The sequence below is a fragment of the Rhipicephalus sanguineus genome, chromosome 11 (assembly GCF_013339695.2).
Source record: "Rhipicephalus sanguineus isolate Rsan-2018 chromosome 11, BIME_Rsan_1.4, whole genome shotgun sequence".
NCBI classification, from domain to species: Eukaryota; Metazoa; Arthropoda; class Arachnida; order Ixodida; family Ixodidae; genus Rhipicephalus; species Rhipicephalus sanguineus.
Window position 1 is genome coordinate 22,271,380 of NC_051186.1, and position 14,303 is coordinate 22,285,682.

Here is a 14,303-nt window from a genome sequence, read left to right on the forward strand (position 1 = left end):
ATGAAATAAACCAACGAAAGACGCCACATGTTTTTTAAAAGCAAAACGAAAGAACGCCAGATGTTTCTAAAGCAAAACGAAAAGACGCCAGCTGCTTAACGAAAGACGCCAGATGTTTTCTAAAGCAATGGTTTTCTAAACAATGAAAATTCACAGCGTACATGTAAAATTAAAGTGAGCTGCAAGTCGTCATAACTCATCGAACCTTTAGTATAAACGCGCCCGATCTCACGTCGGTGATGGTGTACTGGGCAGAATTCACGGAAGATTCACGGTTTACCGATGAACCTCCGCAGCTTCGCCCACTCATCATCATTCACTCCGTGGATGTGCTGTGATTTTTGTAGAGCGCCCACAGCAAAACCTATGGGGAGCGCGCCGGCGGTATCCTACCTAGCACGCAATCGAGGCGCGTCCGATAGAGGGCGACTCCGTAACTCCTCGCGGCCAATATTCAAGCGTTGCTCGACCGCGGAAAATACGCTAACGAACGTTGCGTATGATATTCACATTATCGCACCGTAATGTATACCTGTTTCGATAATGCTCACGTCTGTACTCTAAAATGAGTGCTGACGCTACGTCAAACCCAGGCCCGTAGCCAGGAAAGTTTTTCGTGAGAGGGGGGGGGGGGGGAGGCACTTGCTGAAAACCATGACTATTTGAGGAAAACACCATTTTTATTATTTATTTTTGGCGAAAGCACCTACCTCACCAAAATTTCGGGGGAAGGGGCGGGCCCCTAGGCCTGGCTACGGGCCTGGTCAGACCATAAGTTACCCTTTGAACGCCAGTGTAGTCGACGTCCCTGGCAAGGCTACGCGTTGTGCACACTACTACGCTTACAAAAACACGTCGATCCACCTCGTAACGCTTGGCTGAAAACCAAAAAATGCAGCACAGACAACTATTCACTGATTGCTTCACATGAAACCGATTCCAACACGGCGTGGGATCTGCCGAAATTTTTTTAAATAGTGATTTTCTTGTATGTCGATGTGTCCTTACGCTTGATTGTATAACAATCAGTACATGTTTTTCTACTTCACGCTTAAGTGTAATGAGGGGACTATCCTGAAGAAACAAATGCAATTTGAGGGCACACAAATGTAAGACGGGCTAAGGCACCTACATCAATCAGTGTTTTACGTAGGTTCCGACGTAAATAGTCCAAGCGCCGCTAGGCGCTGCAGCAGATGTTATTGGTATGAGTAGCCCAAGAAAAGTTTTATGAGGTGCCTAGATATCTCAAAGAATAAATGTTATTTCATATAATATACTATGACGAGTCTGCATTACAATGAGTGAAGGACATTACGTTTATTTAGGTTAGCCTACACAATCACCAACGGAGGACCAGCGATAGGCACAGCTGACAAGCCCCAATTCAGAGGACTATAGATACAGGTGGTGAACAGAGCTGGGCACTCTGCTCTAGCTCACGGCTCATTGGACTGAGGTGGCCGCTCACCTCGGGGCGTAAACAGCCTGGCATCACTATTTCCAAAGAAGCTCAAGATCCATAACCGTCAAAAAGTCACTACGTACACACAACAGGCGAACAGGCAGAGGACCACCACTGTGACGGGGATCACCGCAAGGATTCCGAATCCAAAAGATGATGTCCCTGTAGTGAAAGAGAAAGGAAAATATTATTGCAATGTGAAGATCAACTTTTGGCTGTCCAGCGGGCAGGTGACGCCGCCAGGACTTGCGAACTACTACTGGATGTCACCTAGGCGGAACTTTTTGCCCGTTCTCAAACTCGCAGAGGTTTTCAATAATTTGACCGACCGACTTCTCAGCCGCCATCTTCATTGGACAGCACAGTATCACATTTGTCTCCGATGCTGTCTTTTCGAGGCTTCCTGTTTTGCCAGCTACGTGAAGATTGGAACGATACTTAACGAGCCCCTAAACCACCCAGAGGTCGAAATTTCGTTGTCGTGTTGCACTTGCGCACGAGTCTACAACGAAGATGATAGCCATTAGAATTTTTCGTAATGGTGCTGTAATAACGGAGTTACACGCATTTGATGATCATAGCGCGGTCCTCGCTTGTTGCACCCTTTCCTTCGTTAAGCACCGTTCATCGACTCGTCTCCTGCGTTCTTCGAGTGTTTCTTTTCGCCACGCGAGAAGAGCAGAGAGCGCGCGTGTACCTGTTAGCAGAGAAACAGAAGCGTCTGCTGCCGGTGACGCCACGACTAGCGCTGGCGTTAGCCGAAAGGCTCGGATAGGAGCACGGGATTGTTTCTGAGCGATTTTTTTATAACTCACTCATTTCAGTGGCAGCGTCGTGCGTGAAAAAGCCGGCGCCAGCGAGCGTGCAGAAATCCGGCCCTCCAAGGTACGCCGGTCACATGCGTATTTGTATGCGCCGTTTTCCAATAATTGGTGCTCTCTAGATCGTGGCTCGTCGGCGATCAGCCGTTTCTGATATGGCAATCTGATTTTTTATCTAGGTGATATTTGTCATTTCACGTCGCCACATTTCATTGTTACCTGGGTATGAAGTCATGACTGTCGCTGTTGCCTGTAGCAAATGATGTGTTCGCTTGTACTAAGCACGTGGATTAAGGTCCAATTCCAGGCATGGAGGAAGAAAACAGTTTAGAGGGAGCATTGCGCAATGCAAAAAAAAGGAAGAAAGAAAGAAGGAAGGAAAGAAAGAAAGAAGGAAAAGTAGTACCGTAAAGTGCCGCGCTGGCCACCACTTGCCCTTTTCGGGAGATTTGAAATATGCTCCAATGACCGAGCTAGCGCCCCCCCCCCCCCCTCTTCTACAGCAATTTTTTCCAACCCGTTCTCCGCTACAGAACCCTGCAGCAGAGGTTCCTAGGAACCCAAGTTCTGAGCGCCTTTAGATAAGTGCACGATTTCTAGTAATTTTACAGTGTGGTGCCTCGGGGTTGCATTTTGAGTTGTCACAAGTTGTCGGAACACTTGAAGAACGTCTTTCCCTCTTGTCATAACATATGAAATTTCACACGAGGATTCCGTTCAGTTCAGTAAAAGCAGTAAATGCACGAGTATTCGACGAAGTATTTGATTAGAAGCACAGGTCTGTATTCTTCTTGGAGGCTAACACACCGCCTTCTTGCATTTCGGTCCGCGACCGAGCAAGGGCCCCCTCTCGAAATCATGTCCGATTATCTTCCACCGCAGGGGCGGGGGAAGTGGGGGATACGGTACGCTCGGGATTTTACGGTACGTGAAAGATTAGACAGTAGACAGTTTTAGTTTCACGTACGTAGGCTTTGCGTACATAGAGCTTCTACGTGTAAGCAGTGCGCATGCGCAGAACATAGCGGCCGCGCGCTGGTCTCACGGACGTACGTGAGATTCGATTCTTTGCGTGCATTTCTTGCGCACGTAGACAGCTTCGCGCTGAGTTTTCGTGAGATCACGAACAAGCAATATCTTGTTCGTCATCTCGCGATAGATCGAGCTACGTTGTCCCTCATGGCGCGAGTCGCGTACGTGTAGCTAAAAGCGTTTAGTAAAAGTCCATGTACGTGCACGTAACGTACATGGACTTTTCACGTTTGCGTACGTGAAGTCCCTATACGTTCGTGAAACTAAAACTGTGTAGTTTTAGTTTCACGTTCGTAGATTCTTTGCGTACGCGAACGTGAGAACTCTGCGTACGTTACACGGCACGCGTCCGCTATGTTTATAGTTTCACGTACGCAGACGCAGCGCCACGGAGCTTCCACATACTATGCAGTTTTCGAATAGCGTACGCAAAGCTTTGCGTTGGCTTTTCGCGCAACTGCGCATGCGTCGTGCGCTAGCTAACCGCTTGCGGGCTCCCGTTAAGTGACGGAAATAGCGGGCCGCAAACGCTAACTTAGCGTAAACTATTCGAAAGCTCCCTACTATAGTACTACAGGGAAATATTCAAACCGAAGACGCGTGTTTTTGTTGCAAGGCGAGCAGTGCAGATTGTCGCATGACGTTGCGTATTCGGTGGCAGAACGACCGCCGGTAGTCGAAGAACGCGACCAACACGGAGGCCAGAAGACAAATTCCGTTTATTAAATGCGAAGCATTTCTTAGCGAACCGCAGGCACTTTGGCCGTTTCTATCTACGTATCTATCTATCTATCTATCTATCTATCTATCTAGCCGCCTACGTCTGGGCGCTCTCCTGGTCGTCTCCATAACTTGTAATATACCAGAATTGGCATAGCAGGGGATCAGTGTATGACGAACATGATTCACTGGTCATGACAACAATAACGCAAAATACTTGTCGCGTACGTCATGAAACCCTTTCTCTCAGTCACGTGTGGCACATACCCGTAAGCCAGAGTTAATGTTATGCGGGTATGTGCCACAGGTGATACAGTCTCAACCAACACAGTAACCGCGAACACACACATTGACACGCAAGGAAAGTGATATCAATAATAATTGTTGGGCTTTTATGCCCCAACACCACGATATGATCATGAGAGACGCCGTGGCGAAGGGCTCCGGAAATTTTGACCATGGGGTATTCTTTAACGTGCACCGAGATCGCACAGAACACGGGCATCTAGCCTCCATCGAAATGCAACAGCCGCAGCAGGGATCGAACCCATGACCTTCGGGTCAGCAGCCGAGCACCTTAACCGCTACACCACCGCGGTGGACGCAAGGAAAGTAAGAAAACTGAAGGCAGAACACTCCTGGAAGACACTCAACTACCATCCACTCGTCCACGTGGTCCGCAACGTGGGCCACGTGGATTACGCAAAAACCGAAGTCAATGCTTCCTACAATAAATCTGCTGAGAGAACCAGGTCTCTCATCATTACCGGTGACTTCAACATTGATTTATCAAGACCCAACAACGCCTGGTCCTTATACTGCGTGAAAGACGGATTGGATGTGGAGAGAGCATCAAAACACCTCGATACCACGTCCACGACAGGAGGCGTCATGGATCATTTCATCGTAAGAGGCATCCACGATTTACACCAGCTGCACTATACCTCGCACTTCACTACATTTAGACTCCTCACTGCCGCGATCACGAACGGATCCGATTAACAAGTCCGGTTCAGCTGCTGGTGCTGACTGATCACGGTGATGATGACCTCGTTCAAGAACTGTCAAGAACCCCTTCTACATTCTGCACATACACACGGGTTCGTGAAACGTGAGTGCGTTCTCCGCCATAACGGACAAGTATAAGTACAACAACTGCAACTGTGACTGCAAAATACATGCAGTGCGCCTGCGCGTGCCGCTCGGCTGTGTATATATCTAGGGAAACTTTCCTGAATGAAGCTTAGTTGCGCGTAGCGCCTGCCTTGTGCATCTGTGTTCCTTCTTTGTCATTTTCGGATTCGCGCTATCCTGTATTAAAGAATATAAGCACTACATATCAGCTTACCGCGTCTGGCGTTGGTAACACCAATGTTGCTGTTGCCATCGTTACGCAACTGTAAGCAACTGGTTATATAATACATATGCGACTCTTTAACATATGAGTGTGCGTATACCACTTCCATATTTCTCTAGCGTCATTCCGTAACGTTTCGCTCAATGTGAAAAATTACGCCACAGTCACCATCCCGCTTATGCTCCGCATAACATCGATTCCCACGGTATGTGGGATCTGCCGAATTTTACAGCGAAAGCTGTTATGAGATCATTTCACCGGCCGTTTTTGGCGCCGTAGTTGTCCGCCGCCGCCGCCGCCGGTGTACGTAACCAGTATCGCTCGAAATAAGAAAAAAAAACGAAATAAGAAAAAAATTCCAGGATGGAACGAGGTTCGAATCTGGGCCCTCTGCGTGGGAGCCCAGTATTCAACCTCTGAGCCATGCCGGTGCTTGAAACTGCTTTGCAAAGCGGTCCTATACAGGCTTCATGTCGGGAAGGAACCACATTAGCATATGCAATATAGCGTGGTAGAAGAGTAAAATAAGCACCAAGCGTCGCACAACGCGAATTCTGTAACCAGGCGTCACACAATGCGAATTGCGCAACGAGTAGGTTGTTGAATGCTTCCAACCAAGGAGGTTTAAACCTCCTTGCTTCCAACCATTACAGGGCTCTGCCATAATTCTTCGTCTTCATCAGGCACAGCATCAACAAAGTGCGCATAATGCCTTACATGCGTTTAGCAGGTACCGCGGCTCTCCGTAGAATGACGAAAAATGGCACAGTGCATGCTGCCCTACCTCTCAAAAATTACAATAATTTATAGCGTAGTGGGTTCCTCGCAAGGGCACTTGTATTGGTTGCCAAGGAAGCCCATAAGCGCATGATCCATTTCCTCGGGGTCTCAGTAAAGTTCTTCGCCCCCCCCCCCCCGTCTCTCTCCCACGTCAACGTATGTTATACAGCATGACGGGAGAGGGAAATAGCGACCGGGCGTCACCCAATGCAAATTTCATAACTGGTGGGCCGTTTAAAGCTTCCAACCCATTGCAAAGGGCTGAGCCATAATTCTTCATCGTCATCAGTCGTCGCGTCAACAAAGTGCGCATAATGCCTACAGACGTGTAGCTGGTGCCTCGCTTCTCCGTAGAATGACAAATAATGGCTTAGTAGGTGCTTCCCAACTTCACAAAAATTGTGATTTATGGCGTAGTGGGTACCTTTCTAGTGTACTTGTATTGTAGCCCCAAGAGAGCTTACAACGGGCTCTGGAAACGCCGCTCTTCCAGCTTTCGCTGTGACTGTGCTGCGATTTCAGCGCAGGCCTGGCTTCTTTTTTTTTTTTTTTTCATGTGAAACGCACTTTTTCAGCTTTTCCTAGCTAGTCGTGTTCTGGAAAAAGCAGAGGCCGTCGGCGAACGGGAGACGCTCGGTACCATGTTCAACGTGGGACGCTCAGCGCGCAGATGACACACTGTTACGTTTGGCCTTAAAATTCAACGAGGCAGACGCCATTGAGCGTACAGCTGTCTGCCAGAATGCTGTCTCCCACACGTATCGGCGCTTAGACAGGTACATGGAATGCCACGTCTCCCTGGAGGAGCTTTTGCCGAGCGAGCGGACATGTGGACGGATTTTCCCGAAAAAGGGCGGTGGAATTCGGAGACCCCTTTTTGGCTTGTTCTCTTCGTGAGATAGCACCGCAGGAGAGCTTCTCACCCAGCCACTTCTGCTTTCTACTCTACCGCAGCAGGGAAAATTAACCTGTGCCGGAGGGAGCGGTCTGCGTGTCTTCCGAAATTCGACACACCCGCTTTATCGTGCGTTTTGGTCAGCGTGGGACTGCGCCGTTGAAGACGCTCCCATCAACCCAGGTCTTCACCCGAGGCAGCCTTCATTCAACGCTTCTTCCGAGTATTACCGGCAGTGGAAGCGGAGGTCATCGGCCCTCCACCCCCAACTCCCCTTTGGACTGAACTCCTCGCCGACCTTCCCACCTACGAGTCTTCGGGGCGTGGCGAGTGTATTGTGTGACTCTTTACCTCCTTTCGGGAGGCCGGACGCCAGGACGGCAGGTAACCGGATGGGCGGGAGACGCTGACAACGGTTTGCCTGTGCCTCAGTAGTGATAGTCTCGGGGCTATAAAAGCCGAAGGCTTTTAACGTTATTTCTCTCTTTTCACTCCAATCCCCTAATCATGTAAATAAATCTACGTTCCTTCTTGAAAGAATACGTCTCCTCACTGGGAATCATCGGCTATGGGGACGGACGGCGGGAGCCAGCTACCGTAACGAGACCCGCCGAACCCTACTCCTTACAACACGCACAGGAGCGCACGTTGAGACGCACGGCAGACATAGCGGTCGCCGCGTACATTCGAGCAGAAGAATACCTCTCAACGTGCTCTGTGTCCCACATTTGTTGTGAGTGTTGTCTTGGGCTAATATTGAACATGCCGTCATAACGAAGACAGAGCAACAGTATTAGGGGCTCACCGGACGACGTGGAGACGCAACTGAAGATCAGAGCTGCTGCTGTTCACGCGATCACACACTTCACGTGCCGGCAGGTGCAGGCACTGAACACTTCTTCCCTGGCCGCCGACAGGCGCACGGTGACTTCAGTTCATCCCAATCAATACTGCATCCTGGCTTCAATTGGGCTGCACTCTCGAACGTCGCGAAGCGCATCCAGGTCGTCACTTTTCGAAAACGTTAGGCGCGGAGTACCGCTCAGAGCGTTCTTTCGGTGCGTCACCATCTTGAAAACTGCCGACCTACCCTCTCTGGATAGCTTCGTGATCTCGCGAGAGCGCCCCGTAGGGCTTTCACGTACGCAGAGCACACAACGCAAGCGCGAAGGTCTCACGCGCGTCCGGCCTCCACGTACTGCGCATGCGTAGTGAAGACACGCAGGGGCTCCACGTACGTGAACTCTTCCACGTACGTGAACCCTTCCACGTACGTGAAACTAAAACTGTCTAAAGAAAGCAAAGTAGTACGTCAGCCACGCACAAGCCAAGCTTCGATTACCCGCATTTTCCCGATGGGGTAAGGGCTCCTGATTTTTGTTTTAGATGCGAAGCATCTTTTGTTTGGGGCTGTGTCCGGTGGCGGCGTCTGCGCTCCACTGCGCATGCGCGTCCCCTCCCCCTATCTCTCCTTTCCTACGTCCCCCCCCCTCTCGAGCGCCTCATTCTATCCTGCGCAACGCCGCGATGAGCGCCAGCGCATGCGCGCCCGCTCCCCCTCTCTCTCCTGTCCTACGCTCCTCCCCCCCCCCCTCTCGTGTGCCTCATTCTCTCCTGCGACGGGTATATAGGCAGCAGCGACGCCTCCGGCGTCTTGACGTGGCACGAGTGGCCGATGGCCGCCTCTGCTTCTGTGGCTCTAGACGCGGGGCGCTCGTGCTCTCCTTCCCTCGCTGAAGAATCCCACAACGACACCAATGGCATGGACTGCAGAGAGGCAGACGCACATGAGCTTGCGACTTTGCGGGAGTCGAGAATACCTTGGACGCCGGCAGTTCTACGCAGCGGGAGCTGTGTGAAGACTGGAAGACAGTGCTGATTCTACGCCACAGGAAGGCACAGGCTCGAGGACGCAAGAAAAAAACGCCAGGCCTGCGCTGAAACCGTAGCACAGTCACAGCGAAAGCTGGAAGAGCGGCGTTTCTAGAGCCGATTGTAAGCTCTCTTGGGGCTACTAATACAAGTACCCACTACGCCATAAATACAAGCACGATACCCACTACGCCATAAATCACAAGTTTTGTGAAGTTCGGAAGCACCTACTAAGCCAATATTCGTCATTCTGCGGAGAAGCGAGGCACCACCTACACGTCTGTAAGGCATTATGTGCACTTTGTTGACGCGACGACTGATGACGATGAAGAATTATGGCTCAGCCCTTTGTAATGGGTTGGAAGCATTAAACGGCCCAACAGTTATGCAATTTGCATTGGGTGACGCCCGGTCGTTATTTCCCTCTCCCGTCATGCTGTATAACATACGTTGACGTGGGAGCGCGAGGGGGGGGGGCGAATAACTTAACTGAGACCCCGAGAAAATGGATCATGCGCTTATGGGCTTCCTTGGCAACCAGTACAAGTGCACTTACGAGGAGCCCACTACGCTATAAATCAATATAATTTTTGAAAAGTAGGGAAGCAGGTACTATGCCATTTTTCGTCATTCTACGGAGAGCCGTGGTACCTGCTAAACGCATGTAAGGCATTATGCGCTTTTTTGATGCTGTGCCTGATGGCGATGAAGCATTATAGCGGAGCCCTTTGTAATGGGTTGGAAGCGTTCAACAACCCACTCGTTGCACAATTCGCATTGTGTGACGCCTGGTTACAGAATTCGCGTTGTGCGACGCTTGGTGCTTATTTTACTCTTCTACCACGCTATATTGCATATGTTAATGTGGTTCCTTCCCGACATGAAGCCTGTATAGGAGCTTCTTGCAAAGTAGTTTTAAGCACCGGCATGGCTGAGAGGTTGAATGCTGGGCTCCCACGTAGAGGGCCCAGGTTCGAACCTCGTTCCCTGCTGGAATTTTTTTCTTATTTAGTTTTTTTCCCTTATTTCGAGCGATAGTGGTTACGGACACCGGCGGCGGCGGCGGCAGCGGCGGACAACTACGGCGCCAAAAACGGCCACTGAAATGATCTCATAAGAGCTTTCGTTGTAATATATATGAAATATGAGGTAGTTTAGGGGCCCTTTGAGGCGGCCGTTGTCCGTTTGGCTGCATATTCTGTCGTCTGCTGCGAAACTGAAACGCGCATTCTCCAGTCTGATTCGTTATTAGATGCGAAGCATCTTATGGCGGAGCTCAAACGGTGTGCGGCGTGACCACCCTTACTGCGCATGCGCAAGCCCTCTCCACACACCTCCTCTCCACTCCCCATCCCCTTTCCTCCCCTACACTCACCCTTTCGCCTCTCCCCTTCTCCACTCCCACTCTCTCATTTTCCTCCTCCCCCTCTCCACTCCCTCTCCTTGTTTAGATAAAAGGCTCGCGTTAGGTCGTACACACACTCAGTCACTGCGCCGGTGTCATGAGTTCCAACGTCAACGTCGGCGCCAGTTGCAGTAATTCCTTAAGGCCTGCCGAGATCGTGGAGCAGCGGGTGGAGCAGCGGAAGGCTCTACGCGCCGAAGCGCAACGTAAACGTCGGCAAGCGGAGCGCGAGCTCCGGTCTAGGGAAGCCCAGCTCAAACGGCAACATTGGCGGGAAACTGCTACGCATGAAACGCGGGCTCGACATGCCGAAACGCAGCGGCAGCGTCGGCAAGCAAACCCCGCCGTACGTAACCCCGACGTCGAAGCCAAGCGTCAGCGTCGAGCCAACGCGCCGGCTGCGGACAGACGACGTGAGTCCAACGCCCGTGCAGAACGCCTCGCCAGACAACTTCAACGCCGAGGTTCGATGGTGCCAACGCCCGGTTCCAGCGCGAATTCCTCGACCGGAGCTTCGGGTACAGCTGCAACGTGTGCGACCGACTTTGGTTCGATGTCAATCTGACCGAGGTCGGTAGCAGTGTTGCGGAATGTACACCTCCATTCCATTCCAATTCCATTCCGGGGAATGAGAACCTGCTGCAATTCCATTCCTTTCAATTCCTAGGAATGAAAAAACTCAGTCCATTCCCACTCCGGGAATGGCCGGGCAGTTCAATTCCATTCCTGTAATTCCTCAACGTAGCAAAGACATTTTGATAGTTTTATCGAGTTAAGAATGAACGCCCCATAAAGCTGATGTCATCAGATGCATTAAGAACTGCAAAATTACGCAAAGCACGTTACTAAGGTCGAGAGATAGTAGCTTGGTGACATATCTCGTGCAGTACAACCACCGTACCAATTCCCATAGGGGCAGTTCTCCCGCTACCTATAGTATTTGCGTGGTCAGCAAGTTTGAACGAATGATGATGTTTTAATATTGTTTAGGCTTAAATGTTTTAATGCTAAAATGACGACATGGCGTATTTTTATGCTGACAGAAATCAAGACTAAGCAGTTTTGCCACGCGTATGGAGCGGCCGTGACTATGGAGAAAACTAAGATTTCGTTAATGGGGAACAAAACCGTCTAGATCTGCTGGTATTAGTTGGAGCTCTACCGCTCGGGCACCTTGTGCCTTCGCATCGAATACGGAACACAAGGCCGCACTGCTGGTCAGCTCTCACGCTTCTCAAGCGCGCCTCGCAAACATAGATGGCGTGAGGAGAACGTTATGTGTTAGCCTGTGCGCAGGTATGCAATGTCTTCCTTCAACAAAGCAGAAAATTGGGCGAGTTGGTAGGTATTCATCTTCACTTACTACACAGGATAGCGCGCACTTACAGTGAAGGTGAATGTCTTCCTTGTCGCAAAGGGTATTTACGTGTGTCAGGTACTTAACTGCTCGTGAGATAAAGATCAGGCTGTGCATATACAGTATTCGCAACTTTCGTGTGGTGGTCTCAATTTGAACCAACGCGTAGGGATAATTGATCCCACCCCGGAACAGTGGGAGTGCCGGCTGAACAGCTCTCAGCTCGAGACTCAGGAACGCCGGATCTTCCGGGCTTGAGCAGCAGCGTTCGCTCGCAGCTTTCTGAACTTAGAAGAGGCCACCCACCTTCATTTTATTTTTATCGGCTCAAACAAATGTTTCAACAACACGTCTGGCAAATGGTCACTAGTTCTTTGGCAATCACTACGTCATAAAACGTGCTTAGGTGTCCTCGTGATATTTAAATGCTGCAATAAAGGTCACAAGGCGTAAGGGGGGGGGTGTATGCTGGTGCCATAGTTCCGCACGACGAATACCAACGGCATAGAACCGCGGTTACGCGAAGAAGAGAGACAAACTTCGGAGCAACACAGTCTATATAAGGACATAATTGTACTAAGCGCGTTGCTTATAAATGGGCCGTGCTTGTAATCAGCCAAGCCATTTTAAAAATGCCGCTTTACTGTTAAATTCGAGGCTCTGACTTACTAATGTTGAAAAACAGCGCGTAGACGAAAACGTGCTCCATTTCGGAAAAAGACGTAATTCCATGCCCATTCCATTCCGTGCAAAAGGCGCTTAATTCCATTCCATTCCATTCATCCAAGCGTTAATTGTCTCCATTCCGGGGTCGCGAAAGTGTGGAATGATTCCGGAGTCATTCCAATTCTGGAGTGGCAACTCCGCAACACTGGTGGGCACTGCGCAACTGTACTTGCAGTAGGCATTCTAGGATAGTTTGAAACATAACGTAACGCGCACGGACGTTCGTTTCCTTGCGGCACGGTTTAAGCATGCACTGAGAACCGAAGGCAGGCTAGCAGTTAAGAAGCCGATGCGCACAGGGCCCAATTACGCTATCGCATTCCACTCTTGAAAGCTAAGCTCAAGCGTCTTCCATGTTTTTTCCAAGACGATACCGCTGTTCCTCGTACACACCACAATGTTGGTTCACTTCTACAAGTCAAACAGCCAGCCAACAAAAAAAAATCACAGCATATCCACGGAGTGAATGATGATGAGTGGGCGAAGCTGCGGAGGTTCATCGGTAAACCGTGAATCTTCCGTGAATTCTGCCCAGTACATCATCACCGACGTGAGATCGGGCGCGTTTATACTAAAGGTTCGATGAGAGTTATGACGACTTGCAGCTCGCTTTAATTTTACATGCACGCTGTGAATTTTCATTGTTTAGAAAACCATTGCTTTAGAAAACATCTGGCGTCTTTCGTTAAGCAGCTGGCGTCTTTTCGTTTTGCTTTAGAAACATCTGGCGTTCTTTCGTTTTGCTTTTACAAAACATCTGGCGCCTTTCGTTGGTTTATTTCATCAATCAATGGCGTTTTGAACAAAATTTTTATTGTTTAATCACGCACAGGAGAAATCTCACCAGGCACTACCTTCGAGGTAAACAATGGCTGCTAAAGGGAATGAGAGACAGAAGAAGTCGGCTTTTAGCTAACACTTACACTTCTACAGCTAACACTTACACTTCTACTTCTACTAACGTTTCCTACTGGAACATGCCAATGGCTGCTAATGGGGAATGAGAGACAGAAGAATTCGGCTTTTAGTTAACGCGCACGCTGCGAATTTTTTATTGTTCAACAACGCACAGGAAAAATCACAGCATATCCACGGAGTGAATGATGATGAGTGGGCGAAGCTGCGGAGCTTCATCGGAAAACCGTGAATCTTCCGTGAATTCTGCCCAGTACATCATCACCGACGTGAGATCGGGCGCGTTTATACTAAAGGTTCGATGAGTTATGACGACTTGCAGCTCACTTTAATTTTACATGTACGCTGTGAATTTTCATTGTTTAGAAAACCATTGCTTTAGAAAACATCTGGCGCCTTTCGTTAAGCAGCTGGCGTCTTTTCGTTTTGCTTTAGAAACATCTGGCGTTCTTTCGTTTTGCTTTTAGAAAACATCTGGCGTCTTTAATTGGTTTATTTCATCAATCAACGGCGTTTTGAACAAAATTTTTATTGTTTAATCACGCACAGGAGAAATCTCACCAGGCGCTACCTTGGAGGTAAACAATGGCTGCTAATGGGAATGAGAGACAGAAGAAGTCGGCTTTTAGCTAACACTTACACTTCTACTTCTACTAACGTTTCCTACTGGAACATGCCAATGGCTGCTAATGGGGAATGAGAGACAGAAGAATGCGGCTTTTAGTTAACGCGCACGCTGCGAATTTTTTATTGTTCAACAACGCACAGGAAAAATCTCCCACCGGCACCACCTTGGAGGTCAAGATCTGGTACTAGCGTTACGACTGGTTACGCACTACGACTACGAGGGACGAACGGGTGCCGCTTTAAGGAGCTTCGCCCCTAATATCTCCCACCGGCACCACCTTGGAGGTCAAGATCTGGTACTAGCGTTACGACTGGTTACGCACTACGACTA

At 49.6% G+C, this 14,303-nt stretch overlaps 1 protein-coding gene across 1 annotated transcript in view; it reads right to left on the reverse strand.

The window, feature by feature from the left end:
- LOC119374475 (uncharacterized) overlaps window positions 1-14,303 on the reverse strand; it is a 207,521-nt gene that overhangs the window by 96,095 nt on the left and 97,123 nt on the right. Inside the window, exon 4 of the mRNA XM_037644583.2 lies at window positions 1,549-1,627. Coding sequence (XP_037500511.1) covers window positions 1,549-1,627 — 79 coding nt within the window. The remainder of the gene's footprint in view (window positions 1-1,548; window positions 1,628-14,303) is intronic.